Here is a 25,012-nt window from a genome sequence, read left to right as displayed (position 1 = left end):
TTATGTTTTCAATAATCTTGCTGTAATGTTAAACATACCTCCCCATCTGACTTACATATTATATAGAACACAATGGAAAATAGGTTACACAATAAAAAATTGAACATTCTCTGGAATGCAACACTCCTGTAATGTATGGGGGTGCCTTTAGTTGGATATCATAATACTAGTTAATCACTAAAAACGGACAAATGCTAACATGAGCAAAAATTTAAATACAATCAGCAGTTAGTATTAGAATCAAATAAAACTAGCCATATACAAAAGATTTAAGTTTACCTAATAATGGCTATGAGTTTACTTACCATAACAATCATGTTCTTCAAATTTAAACTAGTTCACTTCAACATTCAATATTGAGAATACAAACAATGACTCAAATTTTTTTATCTGATCAGATGAAATGCCAACCTAAAAACAATCTTGCCAGTATTTCAAGGCATGCAGAAACCCGTTTTCTATGTATTGTACCCTCTCATTTAACTCATTTACAAACTGAAACAAATTGTAAATAAGAGCCATTATTCCTTCACAAAAGATGCTTTTCATTCACACAACAGCTACCTTACTTGTTTTGTAATAAGACAACCTCTGGGGCTATGACAAAATGCACACAGTGGTAAAGTAGGTGGCAATAAAAACATCCAGAGACAACCATTATGTCTAGCAGTACTAAGTTACAACTTTAAACCTTTTCCTACAAAATGGAGAGCAGTCGCTGTGTTGGGAGTGATGGTGGACGAGAGAGACAATCCTAGTGCTGATCATGAAACGTACCCAGATAACACCATACAATGATTGGTAACAGGAAGAATACACAACTATAAAAACCAAGGGGAGAGGGAAGACAGAGCTGGGGAGGAAGTAAAATGAAGAGTTTCATAATTTATGAGTATATTCTCCATGAAAGGCAAAGTATATATATATATATATATATATATATATACATACACACACACAAAATAAAAATTTAGTTACCTGTAAAAGCAATAATTCAAATTTGTTTTATTTAACAATGTTTTTAGCGTAACATCAACTTTGTTGTTACACTAAAAATAGAAATTGTATGGCAGTTGAGGAGAAACAAGTGAAGCCCAATATAGAAGAATGAGAGTTTATTTTAATAGACTGTCCAATAACTGGCTACAAGAGCAGATGAAGTCAATGGGTGTTATCTGCCCCACATATACAAATTGGTTTTAAATCTTACTTTACATCTCAAATAAAAAAAGGACATTTTTTAAATTAATTTTTTAAAATGTTCAATATATTAGCTATTTCATTCAGCGTATTTGCTTTCATTGAAAAATAAAAAAAAGACTTCAAAAAAATTGGAAAAAAAATACTTTATATTTTTCTACAAATTAAATAACAAAATTCTGTAGAGAGATTTAAAAAATAAATAAAAATAGGCATTACTAGATCAGCTAATTTTTCAACATTCAGTTTATTTCAAGGTGTTTAATACTAGTAATGCCTCAGCTGTTGATTAAAATCTGTCTGCACCAAGACACAAGAAGGAGAGGAAGGAAACAAATAGGAACTGCAAAGAGCTATTGGGAAGAAAGGAATAGAAAAAAAAAAGAGGAGGGGTGAGTCAAACAGTAGTTCATATGTTTATCTATAATAGAATATTGGAAAGGAAATCTAATGAAATAAAAATTTTTCACTCATATAAATGTCAATTGTTATGGACCTTAACTCCTCTCACGTTTAAGAAAAAAAAATCTAATTTAGAATGACTATAATATATATATATATATATATATATATATATATTATATATATATATATATATATAATCTCTGAGTGCTTGTGTGTGTGTGTTTTTGTTTTTAATGATCTATAGATAGAATGGTAAGTGTTAAAAGTTAAGGATAGTAGAAAGGTAAGTGAATGAATAATGGTTTGAGAGAAAGTGATACAAGTCTCAGGAGTTGAATTGTAGTGCTTGTGGACGCCAACTGAAACAAAAGTCAAAGAGATTGTATAGGGGTTTGCCACAGGCAGCTACCTTAGAGAATGGTCTGGAAGTGATCAGCAAGAGAGGGGAAAAAAACAAAAGGAAAAAAAAAAAAACCAGGATTGGTTAGAAGTAATAGTAATTTGGTGTTGGCAGGAGGCGGTGGCTGCTGCTAAGGTACACGCTGACTGGACGCTGCTGGATGTCAAAGTTGAAGCTTTCAGTCAAGAGGCTTGCAGGTTGGGAAAAGGGGAGCTGAAAAAGAAAGTATATCAATGTAAACAAAATTAAAGAATTCCAAATATGTAGGAAGATAAATCTAAAAAACATGTATTCTAATATATTCTAAGTTTAAGGCAGTGAGCTGGCAGAATCATTACTGTTCCAAGTAAAATGCTTAGCATGTCATCAGTCTTTATGATCTGAGTTCAAATTCTGAGGTTGACTTTGCCTTTCATCTTTTCAGGATCAAAATAAATAGCAGTTGAATACTTGTCGATGTAATCGACTTATGCCCTCTGCCAAAACTGTTGGTCTTATGCCAAAATGTGAAGCCAAGATATTCTCAGTTGAGAACAAAATGCTATGACTACAATATGAAAAATAAAACCTAATTGTCATAATGGACTATTGATGATACATAATCAATTCAAAACGTAACTAGTTTAGAAAATGGACAGGAAAAAAAAAAAAGTTCTATTCCTTAGCAATAAGATTCAGCTGCAAAAATGATAAATCTTCTGTATGTGAAAATACACAAATTTGTAAAATCTACATGCTAATTTCAGATAAAGACAACTTGAAGGTTCATTTTATCCATTCACTAAAATAAAGCTTGGATTGAACAGTAAAGAAGAAATTACTAAATGAAACAACTGATACTAACATCAATTTTCTTTTAATCAGATTCTGAATAAATATTGAAATTGTTACCATTTGGAAATCCACTGCTATTTTATAAGCAACAACCCACAGATGAATTGGCATAATGAAATCTTAACTGGTTTATTAGCACAACTGTATTGTGGTCAGTAATCATGTATTTCCAATATATTAGTTATGTACTTGCTGTTAAGATATCTTTCGTTATGAGCCAATCAACCTATCAAATCTTTAAGCTGTTAATTAAGAGAACTGCCAGTGTTTCAGCTTTTCATCTATGTACAGAAAAAGACATTGAAATTTGTCTTTTTTTTATTTACCCTATTTCATTTCACTTGCTGAATTTAATACCATCGAAATTCAGTTCAATCAGTTCAATTAGTTCAATGCTTATAAGCTTACTAATAAGGTTGTGGTTTTTAAGAGTTTAAAACAAACAAAAAATAAAAACACCCTTCTTTGATGGCATTTTTGTCAAATAGTTGAATAATTTTTAACTAGAGATCAAAAGTGAAATGTGCTTACCTGAATGGTGAAAATTCTTTAAGAGAGCTTCAATGCTATAAAAATTAAAGAAACAAAAGAAAATATGTACAAAACAGAAACTCCTATCACTCAATTTAACACCAGATTTAAATGTCTATTTAACCCTTTTGTTACTGTATTTCTGACGAAAATACACCCCTCATGAGTTTCAATTAAATTCTAAAATAATCATGAATTTAGGCTTGTTTCATTAAATAACTAACTTTTTTACTTAACATATTAATGTGATATTTGGAACATAATTAAAGAAAGGGTTCTTAATCAATTCTATTGCATAACTTTTGTCTCAAAGTGACTTTAATTACAGGTAAATTGAGCAAAAGGTAAAAATATTAACATTTTGTATAAACATCACCATAGAAAATGAATCATCAGCAAATATTCAAATGGGTATGCAACAAAATTTTGATAAAGAAGAATTGTGCACATCACTAGATCATCAGTTGAATTTAATGCACAACAGGTGTACCATAAAGGTGGAATAAACTGAAATACTGGAATCCACCACAAGTTTGACCGAACTAAAGAAATTGGTCAAAAAATAATATACAGCCCTGGTTATGGTATGGAAGTGATAAATTCCAGACCACATCGTTCCCTAGGCCATGCTGAAAACTAAATCCACAACAGTACCCAGTATTTGCTTCACAAATTTTCAAAACTTTGTGTTTGTTTACAATCTGCGAAACAGTTTGCTTCCACAGTGATCGCTCCAAACAAGCATAAACTATCTCTTCAGAAAAATTGCTAATAAAAACATTTTAAAAGTTTTTTTTACTTCATTCCGATGTAAAATCGTCTTTGCTGTTGCCATCGCCGCTTTGTTTCTTCGGAATCGCTGCTTTCGGTTAACGGATAAATAAAATTTCCTATTAATTATTGTACACCACATACTTTTGACCTCATTCATTCTTTTTATCGATATCTCCCTATTTTCCATTGAAAAAGCTTTAAATTCGGAATCAATGCTTGATAACATGAAACTCCTATCCATTTTCAAAGTTGAAGAAAAAGATCGATGCCGAAAAAAGTCTCCCAAAATTCACTGAGTTGAGATATCACTTCAAGCAATGTCGGATACTATAACCCCACTATTTATGAAGTGAAATCACATGTTTTAATGAATGTACCAACGAGATTTGGGTTCAAATTTACATTTAAATAACAATAGGTTCTCTCGGACGGGTTGGTATTATGAACCAAAAAATTTTTCGGCTGAGTTAGTAACGAAAGGGTTAATGACAGAGAAATCACAATTATCTAGTCCTAAAATTTACACAAGCAGGATTTGATTACTGCTTCAGTAATCTGTGTGCCTATGACCATCCACACTTGTAGATCACCTGATTAAATACACCAAGAAAAAAGAATCTTAAAAATGTGTTTTAATTTAAGGTTTCAAAAACTGGGTAAGCATGTCCAAATGGATCACCTAGTTAATCATAATTTCAGCAAATATTTAAATTTATTTTTCCATCCCAAGACTCACCTTCTATTGCCTCCAATGCAAAGTACCGAACATCTCCATCATCATCAGATTTCAATCTTTCAAGAACAGGCTTTAATTGGGACTGAATAGTACTGAAAAAAATTATGCAGAAAATTAGTAAAACCGCTAAATTAATTGAAATAGTAGGTGTAGCAAATTCCTCCAACCGAATCATACCACTTGTCACTACTAGAACCATCATGAAATAAGCGCACAAACTATTAGAAATAACTGCAGGTACTTGGACCAGTAATCAATACAAAAACTTATCTTCAGGTGCTCATCTGCTGGTGACAATAAAATGGGTTAAAATGGATGCCTGATCTGAGAATGAGAAACATGCAAGAGCATGTACTCAAGGAGTTTAATATGCAGTATTCTTATTGAACACTTTCAGATTACTTTTAATTTTAGAGGTAACAAATCATGTTTGTGGACACAATCCCAAAGCAAGATCAAACTATATATGACAATCTATATATAGGTCCTGAGCATCATAAAGTAATACTTCTTAATTTCTTAGACTTGAATTTAGTAATAAGGAATAGTTCAAACTCAACTTCTTATAGTTGAACTCCATTTGATTGTTAGTCACTTCTTTCCACTTGTAAAAACTAACTGAAATGATCATTTGGCTACATTAATATTCAAACCATCTCACCTCATACAGTTCAAAAGGTCCAACTAGTTGCCATCCCAATACACACACACACACAAATTAGCTCACCTTCAATAAAAAGCCACATATTTAAAGGATATGAAAAAATTTGAGAAAAAAAAAAGAAAAAAAAAACTTACTTCTGGTCAAACATAGGGCCTAACTTTTGCATTGTCTTTGCAACATTGAACCTAACATTTGCCACAGGGTCAGATGCCATACTCAAAATGGTTGGCAACATCAACTTCGTTGTGGCATCAGTACCACAAGCATCAGCCAGCAACTAAGGGGAAAAAAAAACAAAAAAAAAATTATCATCAACAATTCTTTCCCAGCATTAAAGTATTCAGCTGCTAAAAGATGTTTGAAAGACTAACCATGCAACATCCTACATAGAAAAAAAAAATTAAAAGGTCATTAATGAAAGGGAATTTCTTCCATATTTTGAAGAATAAGCTGCTTTATGCAGAGGAGGAAATGTTAATTATGCTAGAGCTATCAAGCTAATTTCAGTATAGGAACAGAATATAACTTGCACAGAAGTTCTAAATAAAATTAAATTTAGATATATCAAATTATAATAGATCCTTAGATTCCTGGAGACAAACACGGATGCCAAATATTTATAGTAACTTTATGCTTCTTAGTAAGCCACTAATAGGCACACAAGAATTCAATGTTGCCACCAATAAAAAAACTGAGTTGTGATTAATGCTTTATATTCAAGTTATACTCAAGTAAGTGGAACAATGAAAAATATACTGCTGAGATTTTCAGCTAACAAAAACTATCTTGCTTGAATTGTTTGCATTCATATCGCCACTGAACCTATCTAGATCTAACCTAATGGTATTGCGATCATATTTATTTGAAAATGCAGACTGTCACCTTCTGTGAGTCTTAATCTTAAATTAAGGTGTAAGGATTTCCAAACACACTTTGCATTCACTTTCTAAAATTCTATGTGCACATATATAAAATCATGTCCTTGTCATTTGTATATCAAATAATTACACCTCATGTAAGAATTATTTGCTTCTTGATTTGTCATTGCCTAAGAGAATACAGTGCATGGAATCTTATACTAAATGTAAGTTAGGAAGCACAGTTTGAGTTTTATCCATATACCTAAAAACATCAGATTACAAGATAGAACTTAACACAAATATTGTTTAAATTGAGTTTCTTCTCAGCAAGTTACAAACTTACATTGATACAAAAAAGACAAGTCATTCTGTGTAGATAGTTGGTATCACGTGACATACAGAGCACTCTAGGAATCACAGTCTTTTGGGCCCATTCCACACCAAACTTCTCAACAAGTTTCTTCAGGTTCAAAGTAGCAGCTTCACGAATGGCATACACTAGAAAAAAAAAATATTACAATTAGAAGTTAGAAAGCCAATTCTGAAAATTGTGAACTGAGAACACAATGCAATAGTGATGTGGTCTGCTAGCCAGTATAAAATGCTACCCATTATGGAGTGGGATCATAACCATATTTACAAAGATAAAGTGATTTGAGTAAAGCCAAGAAATTTAAAAAATCTTCTGGATGCTAAATTTATTAGCAATGCCAACTAAAACTTTATTTGGCTATAACGAAATAAAACAGATCTTAATTCTGTGAAGGAATTAAGGGAAAGGAGGAAAATAATTACATATTTTAATTATCAATCAGTTGGCCTATCAAAGAACAAGCATTAAAACTAATTTATTATGAGATGTATCAAAACCCAAATGGCTTTCTGCAGTCTAATTGCAGAACCTTTTGATAATATATTATGTATAAATGATATCTTTCAAACTACTTACCATAGTCATTTAGCCAGTTCATATAAAGAGTGTTCAATCTTTCATCATAGAAATCTACCCCCTGGAAAAATTAAATTTTAAAAGGTGATAATGATGTTACACAAGTATAATCATGTCATCTGACTGCTTCATTTTTACATAGTAAAGTTTTTGCAAATATTTTAATAGTTAAATAGATTAAAAAATTTAAAAAAACAAACTAGATTAGGTCTTTTTTGACTTCTGAAATCCTTTCTTATCAATAGTACAGAGAGGGAGTCATTTCTTTAGACTGGCTTAAACACCAATTCCTTCCTTCAACATGATAGGAGTCAATGAGAAGGCTTCCATAATTGCATGACTTGTTATAAATAACAAAATCTCTCTCAAATTACACTATCTTGAGGGGGAAAACAAAGACATCTGGAATGCACCTTATAAATTTATTTGATCAGGGCTAAACCATGACATTTACATACAAACATACATAAAACTTCTGATTGATTTGTTGGAGTATAGACCTATTACAATCGTACATTTAGGCTTATTCTTTGTTATATCTTTCATGGATATAAAAATTATGTCAATGCTACCATTGCTTGATTCGCACCTTTTGTCTCTAATTTTAAATATTCAGATTTATTCTACATTCAATTCTGAATTCTAGACAGAATACATGCACACTAGCATCATCAATTAACATTTCTTTTCCAAGCTGGCATAAATTGGATGATTTGAGAGAATCTGAGCTGAAGGATGCATGCTTTAATGCCTGCTTTGGTATAGTCTCCTCACTTCTTAATAACCACTCACTTTATAGAAAGTACCAAGTGCAGATTTTTGTGGTAATCAGTCAATTATAGTCCCGTTAAGGCAGTGTGATTATTGTAAACTACACCTCTGAAAATGTATAGTTTATTACAGATAACCTGAGCACTCAGTAGACAAGGAGGAAGTTGATCTAGTAACTAAATATTTATCTGATGCACACACTACAAAAGATTTATTATAGATCATATAACTAAAAGAAAATGTGAAAGTTACACATAAATGTTAAATAAGGAAATACAGCTAAAAATCATACTGAGGACCTTTATTCTGCTTTTTAAGTTCATTTTTGAAAGGTAGTTGAAAGGTAGTTTATGAGCAGAGACATAAAAAAAGAACACAACTTACCAGCTGACCAGCCAATAGGGGCATATATTCAATAATAGCTAAACGCACTCGCCATTTTGTATCTTCAGCCAATTCAACTATGGCTGGGAGAAGACTTTCTGACAACTGTTTAATACCAATTACCTATAATACAAAAAGCAGTAAATTTAATTTCAATAAAAACTCACACAAGTTTTAGTAAGTGAATCATTTAAGCAAATTAAATCACAGCTAGCCAAATAAATTGAATATCAGCCTATTAAATGGTGACATTTAGTAGAGATGGCCCAGAAGTTGTTGCTCTTTGATTACCATTGCATACGGTAGTAGCTTTCTTCATCTGAATACGTCATTGATTGGTTAAAATTACCCAAATACAACAGCTTTAACATGAAATAATTTCTGCAATACGAAATTTTGTCAAAAATCTTGAAAGTAAACTGTGTTCAATGTGAGAAATTATACCAGTACATAAAGTTTCAAACTGTTTAGTTAAGAAAAAATAATTTTAAAATCTGTGAGCGAAACTGAAGAGATCCGATTTAAGGATTAAATTCTAGTTAGAGTAATGCAAATTAATGTTTACTGTCCAATCATTCAACCCTACATATCATATCAAGTTATCTGCTAATGTGAATAGAGAGGGATAAAAAAAAATTTCCGCATTTTCTTAAGTCTTGTACATCTGATCCTTAAAGTTTATCTCAGTGAAAACCACAACTTAAGAGATACGTAAGAAAGATGCAATTTTACAACACAGTAGAACCAACAGTTTTATTTTAAAATAACTTATTTCATAAATGACATTTTTTAACAAAGAATAAACATACCTCATTAACACAATCTAAGTTAGAGATAATATTTAATCTAACTTCAGGGCATTCATCTTTTAACTGTGTCAGGAACAAAGGTAAGAGATGCTCTATTGTACTAGAAAAATAGATGAAGCAGACATAAAAAGCATTAAATTCACAGAGAAATATTGAAAAAATGTTTAGAAAATGAAAAAGAAAACAAAAAACTATTTTTTTCTTTTATATCAAGAATCTAACAAGAAACTTGAAAATTATGAAAATTTCCTGAAGTCATATTTGAAGATCAATAATTTATTTGGAGTAAATTATATATATAACAATATAAAGTGATGATGGAGACAATCGGGCACTTAAATGGTATGCACCAGGTTTTGTTGACTTACCTGTAAGCACCACCTTTAGTTGGATCAATAAAAAGTGTAAGAAACAGCTGTAATGAACTGATATTTATCCAACATCTTATTTTTTATTTGCTATAATATATATATATAAAATTTACTGTTCCATGATAGAAAATTCAACAAAGTACTCCATCTGATGAGATAAATATTTTTCATCTAAAAGGGCTCAATACATGTATTTAAACGTTACTAATAGTTTCATATGTGGCTTGCACCTAAAGAATATGAGTATTTCTCAATGTATTGTACCCTTTAAATAATTATATATACATATTCCTTTCACTTACTTTTCTTTTCCTAAAATTGGAGAAAGACCCATAATGACTGAGGCTAGAGCGGACTTGACATGTTGATTGGCATCAGAAACAAGTTCTTTGACACAAGGAAGGATATTTGTCATGATCAAACTTTCACGGATATCAGGTGCAAGATACTGGCAAAAATCTGATTAAAAAAAAAAAAGAAAAGAAAATAATTTAAGATATTTTGGAAAACTATTTTTTGCTTGACAGTTAAGTTTTCAAGAAATCCCCAAAATAAAGAGTTAAATGCACACAATCACAAACATTTAAAAAATCAAATGATTGTGTCGAACACATTTAAATCTGAAATGTTAAATAGTCCCATTCTACTGACCTTTTACTTTGTGTGCAGCAGCGGCACGTACTTCAGCTTCACAATCTTTTAAGAGTCCTTGAAAAGCCAACACTAAATCATTCTTTGTAATTTCAGGGCCAACAGCTTTTTGTAACTGAAAAAAGAAAATATTAAAGCAAAGTTATTTGTCAAGTTAGTACGCGTAATACCACCCTCGCTTTATACTGTATGTTTATCATAAAATAATAGTTCATAATACACACCACAAAAATATATTTGCAAGTATTGATCAATCTACTTTCATAGATGCTCTCCCAAGAAAAGATTCAGGTCATTAACAGTCTACTTGAAATGTTGCTAGTCAATGATTGCAGGTAGGGAATTCCAAAATGACTATTGTTCTAGGGAAGGACATATATAATGGTAAGAATGAAGCTCGGAAGAGGGAAGTAGACAAAATGTGGATGATCAGTAGAGAGAGAAGTAAATTGGCACAAAACTAGATAGTGCCAAGGAGCAAAACTATGGGCCATAGACTGGAATGTTTGTGAGTGACTTCATGCCAGTCAGTTGAGTTTTTTCTTTGCATGCAATCTTGAATATTGATATGAATGGCAACAACACCATTCTAGATAATGATAACAGTACTCTAATGTGGGACTTATCTGAATGTTGTGGCAAGTGAGCAGCTGTTGAGAGTTCAATTGGAAGACCAGACAGTGAAATGTATGTAATCTTTGCTTTGGAGATGTGTGATCACCAAGAGAATTCTTCAGTGATAGCGAGGCCTAGTGTTTTAAGTGACTGAAGGTGCCGTTCATGTTTAGTGGAGGAGTGTCAGGTTTCTTTGATATGTGTATGGTAGTCTTTGAGATGGAGATAAATTAGCATGATTCCACTGTAGGTGTTCAAGGTCTGTCATGGAGTTAATGCAGATATAGTGTGGTGCCTCAGTTGCATGTGGATAATGTGATGCAAGCTTTAATGCAGTTTTAATGCTGGTCTTGCAATGCTTAGTATGAGCTGCCCAGTTTGAAGTGGCAATAACGATTTTCTCCAAGCACTGTAGGTTGTGATACAGCATTAACTACTGCAGTGCATTTATCAATGAATTGGGATGGGGAGAGGAGGAGATTTGTACATGAGCTTCCTAATAAGATACGTTGTCTGGTTGTTTCTGATGGGTGACTTTTTTCTACAGTTTTTCAGAGAATCTTTACTACAGTAAATTAATTTAGTAAGTTTAGTCAAAGTCAAATGAATTATAAATGTACCATGTTATGAAGGGCATCCAGCTATAGAAACCTTGTCAAAGCAGACACTAGAGACTAACATACCCCTCAGGATAGAAGCCATTGAACCATCCAACCTATACCAACATGTACACAGACATTAAATAATAATGATGATAGTACTCACATCAGTAAATTTGTCAGCAACCATATAACGCACTCTCCATGATTTATCTTCAGCTGCTTGCCGTAGTGTTGGCATTACAAGGGTTTCAACATCTTCAGCATTAAGTAATGATGCAATAGCGACACAGGCTTCAACAGCCAGCAGACGTACTGAATCCTAATAAAAAATTAAAAAATAAAAACTTTCATGTATATAAAAGGAAAATGAAATATATTTTATACCTAAACTTGTGCATACAAACTATTCCTTTATATGAATAAAAAAAGTGATCAAATAATTGAGAATGTTAAGTGAAATTTCAAAAGATGCAATAGAGAGTAGAAGCTCATCTACCTGAAAATGTTAACAAAAAAAAAAAAAACCTATGATAAAATATTAGTTTAACTAAAAGAGAGGAAAGCATAATTATGAGAAGTTAATATGGATGGAGTGGCTATATACAAGTTGAAAAAGTCACTGGCTACAGGTTTTCAATGGTCCAATCACTGGCAAAAGTGACAAGTCAATACTCCTGAAACTATAGCAGGACAAATACCAGAGCATTTTTTTTATTAAAGTACTTGATACTAATAAAAGCCACACACACATCTTTGCATATATAAAAAATTACTTTTCTTTTAACTGTTATGTTGATTTTTCATATTCCTTATTAGTTTCTTTAAGGTTAGTTTGGAACAAAAAGAAAAAATTCCTAAGACCATTAAACGTCTCAAAAACTTCCCAATCCCAACTTCATAAAAACGTGGTGGTAGTGCTGCTACTTCAAAACCATGGAAATAATAGTACCACTACCATCACTTCATTCTGAAGATGAGACCAAGAACACTTCGAAATATTGTTCAAACTAAACAATGAACCTATAAGGCAAAATGGGAAACCATTAAAAAAATATTTGAATAGTTGGTTCTTCAATATAACATGCACAGAATGATATACCTATATCTGACATACTTCTACAGTTTCTGTCAACCAAATTCTGCTCACAAGGTACTGGTCAACCTAAGACTATAGCAGAAGATATGCTGTAGGTACCATGAAGTGATGGCAAATAAGATTCAATCCAGAACCATGTAGTAAAAAGGTGAACTTAACCACACTGTAACTAATGTTCCAGCAACAGCCAGGTATTTGAAATAAACTACAGAACACAACTATACCTGCACCTCATCATTTCCACTTTAAAAAGATTTTCTCTGTGCATATAAACATTAATTGAGGACAAAGACTTATGTTCATTATTTTGTAATGAAAACTCAACTCTAGTGACAATCTCAACCAAAGGATTTGATAATGGAAAATTACAAAATAAAGTTAAGTAAACCTACCTGCTCATCTTGAGCAAGGCTATTAAACAATGAAATTAAATCAGATCTGAGGTATTCTGTGTCTGCCACCTTTGCAAACTCTCCCAGCTTGCCAGCAGCTGCTCGACGTACCATTGGAGTATCATCTAAACATAAGGTTTTAAAACACCTGAAATAGAAAAAAATTGCATTATTAAAACTCAATTCTGTGTTAAAGTACAACAACAACATGCCTAATACCACTCTATGACAAAACCACTTTGCAAGTTCCAGCTGTCACAATCACCTAAACCTAAATGGAAAAAGAAAAAGTTCTGTTGCTCATATTGTATCCCAGTTGGGTACAGTCATTCAGCAACACTATAAAACTTTATAGACTTATGTTAAAATCATTTATATTACAGCAAGATCTCATGTCAATTACCTTTCTAAAATTTAAAGAACAAACTTTTTCAAATAAACTCAACTATTTTTCACAAATAATCTAGATGACTAACCTAGCCATATTTTATTGCATGTAATTGATATCAAAATTTCAGACTTCTCTAACATCTTCTGGTAACCAATGTTGCAAACAATTGTAATTCGTTATTGTCTGTCACAAGTCAAGTAAGACCTACTTTGAAACCAATCCCTGCTTATTGACTGCAACTGATCAGTGGTTAAAGTTTCAACAATAAAGTTAGATCTGCTGAGATGTCCTGCAGCCATGTCTTCAGTTGCACCTCCACAACCAAAGTATAGAGTTGGCTTGAAAGAATAAAGAGATTTTTGAGCAGAGACAAGCATAGCCCAAACCCAGTGGTAGTTGCAGGTTTTAGGTTCAGATAATAGTCACTTCAAAGAACATATTTTGAGGACATGTAATTGCCATGTTGACAAAGTGTGTGTAATCTCTGAACCATTTTAATGTCCACTTTTCCATGCTTGAACAAGTCACACAAAACCTGAGGCAAATTTTCTACAGTTGGATGCCCTGCCTGCTGTCAAGCAAAGTATTATTTCCCTATGGTCAGACATGTTTTTCATGGACGATGGAAATGAATAACAATGCTAGTAAAAAGTTAAGTTTATTTATAGCCATCACATGAGTTTCAGTTTCTACTTGCCAAAATCACTCACAAGGGCTTTGGTTAGCCTGAGGTTGTAGAAGATACTTGCCCAAGGTGTTGCACATGGGACTGAACCCGAAACCACACAGTTGGGAAGCAAGTTCTTAACTACACAGCTGTGTCTATGGAAATTAATATTTCTAAATAATGGATATCCTGACTCCAGAGGAATCAGATTTCATGTTGCAGAACAGAGCTTGGAATACATTTTTCTTGCAGAGCTTCATTTCAAGACCACACAAACTAATGTGCTTTAATTTTATTGTCACAGACTGTTTGAAAGGAAGAACAATTCTAGATGAATTTATCCACCTTTTATCATTGGATGCAATTCACTGTTAGGACACCCTTCTGTTCATTTACAAAAGTCCATTCGAAAGAATCTTGGTTTTAGCTGCACTGATTTTCAAACCAACCGACACAAAGTATTTGCAAGCTCACCCGTTTTTGTATTGGCCTATATGAACACCAGCTTGGCTAGAAAAACTACTAAACTGTCCACCCTTCTATTTTGACTGATAAAATTAAGTGTTATCTAGTGAGAAAAGTTTCTTTAACATCTTTCAAGTAGTAGTCATAGTAGACTTATGTAACAATTGCAAAGATCACAAATCTGATGACTGGGACCTTGAAAGAGCAATGTCAACTAAGAAGCATCAGAGAAACACATTCATAGCAATCCTAATATAGTGAAAACAGCTGAGGAGAATGGAAAATTTTATTTTTTACCATTGTTTGCAGTTTACATACATCCACATATACTGATTTATGTAACTGCAACTGGCAGCACTATGTGAGGTGCAGACCTGTTGGTAATAATTACCAATAAAATAGTAGTTACATTTCTTATGAACAAATTTAATTCCACAGCTCTTATATAGTCATCTATCAGGTAAATGTCTAAGGATCTGACTAATCCTCAAAGTATATTTAGACCTCCTAAAATATAATTAAAACATTATATACAATTGACGGATATTTGCCCTCATCTTGTTTGTTGTTAACATGACATTTCAGCTGATATACCCTCCAGCCTTCATCAGGTGTCTTGGGAAAATTTCAAACCTGGGTTCTCATTCCTAAGGTATTTTTCATTATTATTATTCAGGTCACTGTCTGGAATCAAACTCAGAATCTTGGGGTTAGTAGCCACACTCTTAACCACTACGCCATATGCCCATGGATAATTATGGAGTGAATTTTAGAGCTTATAAATCTAATAATTCTTCTGTCCTTCCTTAATACCAGTTCCCATATGCTGTTCATATCTGCACTCGGTCTGCTTAGGAGGTTGTTGTGTCCTAGCATATGTGCTGCTTCTTTTAGTTTTCGTATTTTCCAGTGGTGTTCTCTGTCTCTATTATTTTAACTTCATCCCATAGGCAGAGATGGTCTCCATTTTTCCATACATGATCAACTATACTTGATTTATCAATATCTCTCCGAGTCACAGCTTCGTGATGTTCCTCTACCCTTATTTCGAGGGGGTGGCATGTTTTGCCTTTGTATAACCTACCACAGGTGCATGGGATGGAGTACATGCAGTTCTTAGTCATATTCTCTTCTATAGGTGGTTTTACTTGAAGGAGATACTTGCAAAGTGTTGTATTACTTTTGAATACTGTCCTGATGTCATATGGGCCGCATATCTTTTCAGAGAGGCCTTTCACATAGGGTAGACAGACTGGACAGTTTATCAGTTTCATCCTCTCTTTTCTTAATAACTGGAGTGCAGAGTATATCAGCCGAAACGTTGTGTTAACAACAAACAAGATAAGGTTAAATATCCGTCAATTGTAAATAATGTACATAATTCCTCATTGCTTAAAGATAGAACTGTATAATTAAAACGTGTATTAATTTTATTACATATTGATATGAATTTCTGAAAATTCATATCAGTGAAGAATAAAAAACTCCACTTGTGAAACAAATGTGGAATATATTTTTTTGCATATCCTACTAAATGTTAGAATATTGAATTACTTTATTACTATCACAGTAAATCATTTTAAACACGTCTTGTATTCAAAGATCTAATAAAGTTCTTTCTGACTGGCAGACGCCAAGACATAAGTGGAAGTTTCTAAAATTCCAAAAATGTAAAAGAGCACCTCAAATTTTATCTAAGATAACACTTTAAAAACAACAAAAACAAGTTATATATAATGCATACAGAAAACATTAATGAAAGATGGTTGTTACAATTATGATATGAACAGTGACAGGAAGAAAAAAAAAGAAAATACTTACAGATGCAGTTCTGCCTTTACACTTGAAGATACTCTGGGATAGCACACCGAGAAGAGACCACAGGCTGAGGTTCGAGATGTGAACCAGTCACCTAAAAATATTGACAAAAGCAAATTATGAGCATCACCATACTTTAAGACAACATGACACGTTAAATGACTAATCTTATGCCAATACATACCAGTCGACAATCGTTTAACAAGGGGCACAAAGTGATTCTCCAAATCTGTTTGCGAATGTTGGGCAGCAATTGCCCTTAGGGAATCAACAGCTTTATCTCTAACTACAGTTTCTTCAACAGTAGCCAAACTTTCAAGAGGTTTCTGAAATGAATTAGAAAAATATTAAAATGAGCCCTACATACTGCAAAATTATACTAACACATTTACACCACCCACCCCAAGACAAAATTGCTGATTTTAATGGAAGTTTTTTCCTGACATTCTCCAACCATTTGAATCACAGAGACAGAGAACAAGCATTGTAGAGAAAGAAGCCCAAATGTGTGCAGCAGTATATTTAATGTTACCCTCTTTATAAAGAAAAAAAAAAAAAAATTGGAATTTCAAATTTAAAAAAAAAATTTACAACCTTTTACCATAAGAAATCTAAAACAATTTCATTTCAGAATTAAATATCCTGATAACCTTATAATTTAATACTTTTAAGCTAGACATTCAGCCAAATGTCAACTTATCTGAAATCACATCATGAAAGAATATTTTCTGCAATTTAAATAGGTCAAGTTTCACATAGAACATTAGGTTATGTCTGATTATTTTATCAAAATTAGTTTATCATGAGAACTGTCTCAACATATACACGCATTAAGCAAGTAATTAAGGTCTTATATCCCAAACTTTTTAATATCAACGAAGTTCAATAAAATGAACTCTACAGTATTTCTAGAGAAAGGGGAAAAAAAAAAAAAGAAAAAAAAAGGGGTGTGTGTGTGTGTTTTTGTTTAACCCTTTCGTTACCAAGCCGCCCGAAAAAAAATTTTGGTTAATGTGATAAACCCGCCCGTATTTACCTATTCATATTTAAATGAGAATATCAGAGCAAATCTCTTTAGTACATTCGTGAAAACACGTATTATACTTCGTAAACAGTTCATCTACAGTTTTGTAGAAGAATCGAAGTGTAATTTTAATTCCGTGAATTTTGGGAGATTTTTTCCCGAAATTTGTTCCTATTGTGTTTTCAAAATTTGTAATTCTGACAAAAAATGGATACGAATTTCATTATATCAAGCAGCGAGTCGGAATTCAAAGGATTTTCTACTGAAGACCTTCATAAATCTAACTAAAAAAAAAAGCACGTGGTATTTGATAATGAATCTGATGTTTCATTTTCCAAAAGTGAAAACAGTGAATCCGAGAGCTCCGACAGCGATAAAGAAAATGAATTGGCACCTGAATGGAGTGAAAATTTAAAAACTGTTTCTTTCGGTGATTTTTCTGAAGAAACTGGACCAAGCCACAGACTTTCCCAGGAGAGTAAAGCCTTTTCTTTTTACTTTTTCGAATGAGCCTATTTGAAATCATTACGGCAGAAACGAACCGTTACGCTAAATGTAAACAAAGCGAAAGAAAGGATAGTTAGTGGTTTCCCACAACCTTAAATGAAATTAAGACTATTTTGCCATAAATATTATTATGGGTATCAGAAAGTTACCCAGAATAACAAATTCTATCGTAAAATTTTGTTGTATACCCAATTGAATATTAGCTAACCCATTTTCTATAGCGATGTTTGAACAAAATTTTAATAATTTTATATTTTGTCGAATTTACCTGTATCTACCTGCAATTAGAGTCACTTTGTGACAAAAATTATAGTATAGAATTGGTTGAGAACATTTCATTAAATTATCTTCCAAAAATCACATTAATATATTGATAAATAAAAAAGTTATAGTTGTTTAATGAAACCAGACTAAATTTATGATTATGTTAGAAATTAATTGAAACACATAAGGGGTGTATTTTGGTCAGAAATATAGTAACGAAAGGGTTAAGCTTTAGAAAAAAAGTAACTGAAATAAAAATGGCCACACACAGGAACTGAAACCACATAGCTGTGAAAATAGCTTACACATGAAAATACTTGCTCTCTCACTTACCAATAAACAGTAAACATATTCAGAGCCACCAACTAGAGGAGTGAAGATTCCAAGTTGTTCTGCAAGGGCCAGCAACACCTCATCTTCATCATATATGGTATCTGAAAAGTTATATAAATAAAAAAAATCCACTTTAATGTGAATAACAGTATGCATATAATATTACTATATCTGGAACATGAACCTATAAGAAATATTTAGAAACCATTTATTAAAATACTTAGTTGTTTAACAAAAAAAAAAAAAAGTTCCAAAATGCAGCACTTTCTCACTCCAAAGTAAATGGATATTAATATCAAGGTTAATTTTAAAAGACCAAGATAATTACCAAATTGAAAAACAATGCACGAAACAAGAATTGATGATGAAATTGATAAATTTTTCATGAAACAGGAATAATCAGTTGCAACAAAGTGTAATTAATAATATACTAGAAGAGAACTTTATCAATGTTCAACTAAAGTTTCATTACAAACCAGAAAAACATGTTTTACTACAAGACTAAAAGACTCATACCACTATCACCACAGAGAGATGTTTGATGGTCATTCCAACCATTTTGTTTTCAAGTCTCAGTTAATATCCTGATCATTGGTTCTGTAGCTGTCCTCCCATTCTAGAATGAATCAAAGTTTCCAAAACAGCCTTCCATACAAATTGACCTTCAACCTTCATGGCACTAAGTTGGCTCATCCAACACATATTGCCAGCAGCTTGCACAACCAAATATCCTTAACTGCAGTGGAGGTAGTGCTAGTATACTGATGATACCAACCCAAGGATGCTTTTTGTATGCCCGTTTGAACTTATGAAAGTAAAGCAAAATGTGTTAAACACACACAAATTCAATTAAGACACTAGACAGCAGTTTGTTTACAGAAAATGGATTCCGCTACATCAGCTACAACATATATTGTATCAAACCAGACAGAACTAATATGAATACTACACTTGGTGTACTTCTTGCTTTAAAGTCACCTTTAAAATCTTAAATATATTATGAACTCTTAATTGAAAATCAAAAACTGCAGAAAAATTGCCATCCAAAGGTGAATAGAAAATTATAAAATATTTTTTTCGTTTCCAAGATACCCTATAATCTATTAATTCTGCAAGAAATATTTTTGTGTTTAGATATATTTCATCATTAGTTTTTAGTTATATAAGTGATGCCAAATTTTCAGAATCTTCATATGTATTACTTGTACATTATGTTATGACATTGTGCTTTTAATAATTCATTAAATAATTCTTTCTGAAGCATTCACTTCTGATAAACATTTTAAATAAAAGTAACCTAAATAGCTATTCTGTTTTGCTAGATCCTTATAATACTGGAGGAAAAAAGTGTGTGTGTATAAAAATGAAGAAACAAAACTAGCTTTGCTGCTATAATCTTTCAAAAAAAAATTCTACAGGAAATTTATGAAACAGACATTTCCCTACAACTGAACAAACAAAAGCATTCTGGGGATCAGCCAAGATCTCAGTAAAGTGATAAAAGAATTTTAAAAAAATTCTGTACATTAACCTTATAGGGAATTTTGCCCAAATTATTCAAGTTTGGCATAATACTCAATTCAGAGTATGTTCTCACCATTTAAAAATATGAAATTGTCAACATAAAAGATATTTTACACCAGAATAATTAAAGCATTTAATTCATGGCCAACATCACATATAACACATAGTCTTTAATTTAATATTAGCTTGTTAATGTTTCTAAGCAGTTAAAAGCAAATAGTATTTATGTCATAGTTAAGATATGACAAAAACTTTGTTATGGTCCTGTTTTAGAAGGAACAAAATATGTCCCTACCTAACTTTTTATAGCATGCAATAAACAATGTTGCTTTACAATGTCAATAGACAGTCACATAGATTAGCATTTACTTATTAGGCAATAATACTATCAACTTTTAGGCTAATTTTTAAACCATTTTCATTGATTCTGGACATGCGCTGAACTCTTGCATGCAAACTTGGTGTCAATATAAGTCTATTAGAAATAGGTGCTGTGTTACTCAGTAATGGGTTTTGAAATTGGATGAATTTAATACCAATATTTTTAACCCAGCCATAATAGCTAAACCAGTGATTTTGGGACAGTACAATAAAGTTCAATATATCTTTCAGAACTCAAGAAATATCTTTCAGGTCAAAGCAGCATAATAGCAATGATCCAGAAATTAAATTGGCTTTTATGTTCAACCTTTGTGAACATTTCAAAGCAGTACACTAAATAATAGTTGGTGTTTGAGAGATGAAAGTTACAAAACAATGTGTCTATTGACTACACATACATGTGATTCACACAATTTTGCTAGAACAAGTGAATGGGAAAATATTTGAAAATTCAGACAGAAATTTAATAGTGTTTAGCATAAAATATAAAACCTTTTTGTAAACATGCGGACTAACAATGCCATAAACATAAATATTGGAACTGATGTTTAAAAAATTGGAGTAGTTTAATTTTTTTTTTGTAAAAGGTAATATAAGGTCAATACAGACTTGTGTTATTAACTACATAATAATGAAATATAATTTAAAGACATGCTTTCATCTTATGTTTATAGAACTCACCAATAGAACCCAACATTGTAGCTATGTTTATATTTTAATGCCAAGATAAACTCCTCTAAAAATTATAAATTTCCTGAATGAGCTTTAAAAAAATAAGTATTTTAGAAGTATATAAAGATGCCAAAATGCTCTGAAGAAGTGAGGTTGTGAAGAGGAAAAGACACATGATACGAACAAACATAACAACACTGTTTATCAAGGCACAGTTATAGTTGGTTGTGGATTAAAAAACTTTCCTACCTGCGAGAAAATTTTTCTCTGATGCCAGTGCAGCATGAAAAAAAGGTACATGGTAATTGTATGAAGAGGATTTAAGACCATATATGATGATGGCTACCACAGTAATCACTAGTAAAAGTAGCCAATGTAATAAGAGAAGAATAAATAATGTCCATAATACTTAACACTACAAAGAGATCAAATGAGAAGAAATATTCCTCAATGTCGAGTCATTTAGGCTAGAAAGCAACATAAGTTCAGCACTTCTTTCCCCAGTGATTTATTAGTATTATTAAAGCCTAAATAAATACCAAACCTTACTAAATTAAAGGATTAAATTGTGGCTCCCAAATGTGAAATAGGAAAACAATATGCCAAGATTTAGAGTACATAATACTTAGCCCTTTCGTTACTATATTTCTGACCAAAATACATCCCTCATGAGTTTCAATTAAATTCTAAAATAATCATGAATCTAGGCTTGTTTCATTAAATAACTGTAACTTTTTTACTTATCAACATATTAATGTGATATTTGGAACATAATTAAAGAAAGGGTTCTTAATCAATACTATTGCATAACTTTTGTCTAAAAGTGATTTAATTACAGGTAAATTGAGCAAAAGGTAAAAATATTAAAATTTTAAATTGAGCAAAAGGTAAAAATATTAAAATTTTGTTTAAACATCACCATAGAAAATGAATCATCAGCTAATATTCAAATGGGTATGCAACAAAATTTTGATAAAGAAGAATTGTGCACATCACTAGATTATCAGTTGAATTTAATGCACAACAGGTGTACCATAAAGGTGGAATAAAGTGAAATATTGGAATCCACCGCAAGTTTGACCGTTCTAAAGAAATCGGTCAAAAAATAATATATGGCCCTGGTTATGGTATGGAAGTGATAAATTCCAGACCACATCGTTCCCTAGGCCATGCTGACTAACATTATTTTCCCTGTATAAAAACTAAATCCACGCAGTACCCAGTATTTGCTTCACAAACTTTCCGAAATTTGAACCCCCATTTTGTGTTTGTTTACATTCTGCGTAAGTTTGTTTCCGCATTGATCGCTTCAAACAATAACTTCCAGACCACATCGTACCCTAAGCCATGCTGACTAACATTAGTTTCCCTGTATAAAAACTAAATCCACAACAGTACCCAGTATTCGCTTCACAAATTTTCCAATTCGGAATCAATGCTTGATAACATGAAACTCCTATCAATTTTCAAAGTTGAAGAAAAATTGATGCCAAAAAAAATGTCGAAAAAAATCTCCCAAAATTCAGGGAATTAAAATTACACGGCGATCGTTGTACAAAACTGTAGATGAACTGTTTACGAAATATAATCACGTATTTTCACGAATGTACTAAAGAGATTTGCTCTGATATTCTCATTTAAATGTGAATAGGTAAATACGGGCGGGTTTGGTCACATTAACCAAAATTTTTTTCAGGTGGCTTTGGGCGGTTTGGTAATGAAAGGGTTAAGGAATTATCCTTTCTGGATTATCTAGCTGTTTGCAGCCCACCCTAAAAGCATATCCATACTTCATGATCAGGTTGCATGGCGATTGCAAACAAAAACTTCAATGTTCATACAAAAGTGTTATTTGTTTGCAGTCTTTTACAAAAGTATGTCCAGGCTGTTTGCTGTTCTATGGACTAGGAGATTATTACCTTGCTGGCATCAGGAAGAGTATCAGCCAAAGAAAACTACCTCAATGAGAGAGAGAGAGAAAAAAAAGGCTAAATAGTTTATCATCATCAGCCTTAACTAATTAGGTTATCCTTATTTTAAAAGAGAAGAGTCAGGCAAATCTAACATCATGTGTGTCCTTGAGGTGTGTTGGGATCTCACTTAACAAAAGTTTACATCTACAACAGGCACTTCCACAGCAGATGTTTCTTCTGCATACATCAATATGTTGACAAATATTTAGCTGGTTTTTCAATTCAGTTCTAATTTTCATGTCATTTCTTTCCAGTTACCACATGCCCTTAATACTCCCATCCTGCTACCATGAGGAAGCAAACTTAATCACATTTTTTTTTTTGCATGAGAAAATCCCTTTGTTAAGAAAATCCCTTTGTTAAGAAAATCCCTTTGTTAAGAAAATCCCTTTGTTACGAGAGGTAACCGATATCTTAAACCACCTTTATTCTTGATAGTACATTTTCACATGATCTTATTTTCCATTGGTTCTTTGCAATGGAAATCTATTAATGGCTTATGGAAGCCCTCCCAAGTTTAAATATAGCTTAAATCTACTGGACCTAGAGTAATGATGGTGACATGCTATTAGTTTTTAGGTAACATGCAAAATTTAACAAAGAATTTTAAAAGATTAAAAATCTGTTTTTCAAGAATATCTGATACAGCACTTTATATCACAAACTAAATAAATTAGCAACTCATTTGCCTAACATAGGCTAAAAAAGAAAAGCATTTGGTTTTAGCTTTGATGGGAGGAGCTTCCAAGTCATTCTTATCTTCTCAAATCAATGGCATTAAACTAATAATAATAAAAAAAAATTAAAATTGCTAAAATAAAGTGGAAGAAATTTTCAAGATTTGGGGAGTGAGCAATATGTCATTACTGATAAGGATGATAAATTTCTTTTTATATTATATTTGTCAAGAGACAGTTGTGAAAAGAACTTAAGACTAAACAGCTAAAGTGGAACTGCTCCTCATCAGAAGACTTCAATTCTTAGGACTTCCCTATTTAGTAACTTCAATTGATGGTGAGTATTATGTTAGGTGATGCTTTTGTTATATGTACAGCATTATTTGATAGCTTAAGAAGTTAAAAGAGAATGATAAAAAGGAGAGCTAACATAGAAAATCAAATTCCAGAATGCTTGAGTATTTGTTCACTAAATTAAATATTCTGTGATATTTTCAGACATTCTATTCAGAAGTTTGTGAATTTGCCTCAAAATACACAAGGAGAAGATGTGATTGTGTTTTGTGAAAGATTAGTGAAAAATAGATTATGCTATGACTGCTGGTGCCCTTAATACTGTAGGTTGAAATGTTGATTTTTATAAAACAATTTACATAAGCTGCTGATCATCTCAAAGTTTCTATTGTATACATATCAGTAAGTTGTCTGCATAAAAATAAGCTTTAAAGATTTTGATAAGAGAGTTGTGACAGTCAATTTGATGGCTACTAGGAAAAAGACTTTCATTTGATTTTAAATGGTTTACTAATGTACAATAATGTTAAGATGGTTGGGATTTGATCAAATATTTGAACAGTTTGGTGAAAGTTTAAGTGAAATCAGAGATTCAGATGTGAAAAGTATGGAACATGATTTACTGAAGCTAAATGTCTTTATAAGCTCAAACTTGTTTTACACAAATCAATGAACAGTATAAGTTTGGGAAATATATTGTCCTTGGAAACAAGTGAGAAGAGTAACTAACTTCATTGGAACCATACAATCATAGAAAAATAAATGTTAAATATGATAGGCCACCTATCTATAAGCATTTCACTATAACTAAAATACATAAAAATGACACTCCAATAATAGAAATAATAAAATTTCAACATGGTGAGTTAAAAAGATCGACCATCACTGACCTAGAGCATGAGATGAGAAAGCTACCTGACAACTGAGTGAAAATTGTTCAAAGCTTTAGGGTGGGGAGAAAGTTTAAGATTTCGAAAA

General features: G+C 32.0%; 1 protein-coding gene across 2 annotated transcripts in view; it reads right to left on the bottom strand.

The window, feature by feature from the left end:
- Positions 1 to 1,832: 1,832 nt before the first annotated feature.
- Positions 1,833 to 25,012, bottom strand: part of LOC115211610 (serine/threonine-protein phosphatase 2A 65 kDa regulatory subunit A alpha isoform) — a 47,275-nt gene continuing 24,095 nt past the window's right edge. The window contains exons 4-19 of one of the 2 annotated variants that reach the window (XM_029780204.2): positions 21,340 to 21,357; positions 18,514 to 18,614; positions 16,570 to 16,711; positions 16,389 to 16,479; positions 13,045 to 13,192; positions 11,720 to 11,875; positions 10,340 to 10,454; positions 9,991 to 10,147; positions 9,318 to 9,417; positions 8,509 to 8,631; positions 7,354 to 7,414; positions 6,748 to 6,902; positions 5,679 to 5,821; positions 4,881 to 4,972; positions 3,371 to 3,405; positions 1,833 to 2,218 (exon numbers count right to left, since the gene is read on the bottom strand). In XM_029780204.2, coding sequence (XP_029636064.2) covers positions 3,389 to 3,405; positions 4,881 to 4,972; positions 5,679 to 5,821; positions 6,748 to 6,902; positions 7,354 to 7,414; positions 8,509 to 8,631; positions 9,318 to 9,417; positions 9,991 to 10,147; positions 10,340 to 10,454; positions 11,720 to 11,875; positions 13,045 to 13,192; positions 16,389 to 16,479; positions 16,570 to 16,711; positions 18,514 to 18,614; positions 21,340 to 21,357 — 1,619 coding nt within the window. In that variant the 3' untranslated portion in view covers positions 1,833 to 2,218; positions 3,371 to 3,388. The remainder of the gene's footprint in view (positions 2,219 to 3,370; positions 3,406 to 4,880; positions 4,973 to 5,678; positions 5,822 to 6,747; positions 6,903 to 7,353; positions 7,415 to 8,508; positions 8,632 to 9,317; positions 9,418 to 9,990; positions 10,148 to 10,339; positions 10,455 to 11,719; positions 11,876 to 13,044; positions 13,193 to 16,388; positions 16,480 to 16,569; positions 16,712 to 18,513; positions 18,615 to 21,339; positions 21,358 to 25,012) is intronic. The other variant, XM_029780206.2, reaches the window with a different exon arrangement.

Source organism: Octopus sinensis, linkage group LG5 (genome assembly GCF_006345805.1).
Source record: "Octopus sinensis linkage group LG5, ASM634580v1, whole genome shotgun sequence".
In the NCBI taxonomy this organism is placed as follows: Eukaryota; Metazoa; Mollusca; class Cephalopoda; order Octopoda; family Octopodidae; genus Octopus; species Octopus sinensis.
The sequence above is the reverse complement of the archived record's forward strand: the minus strand, read 5'-3'. Positions and strand labels throughout refer to the sequence as shown.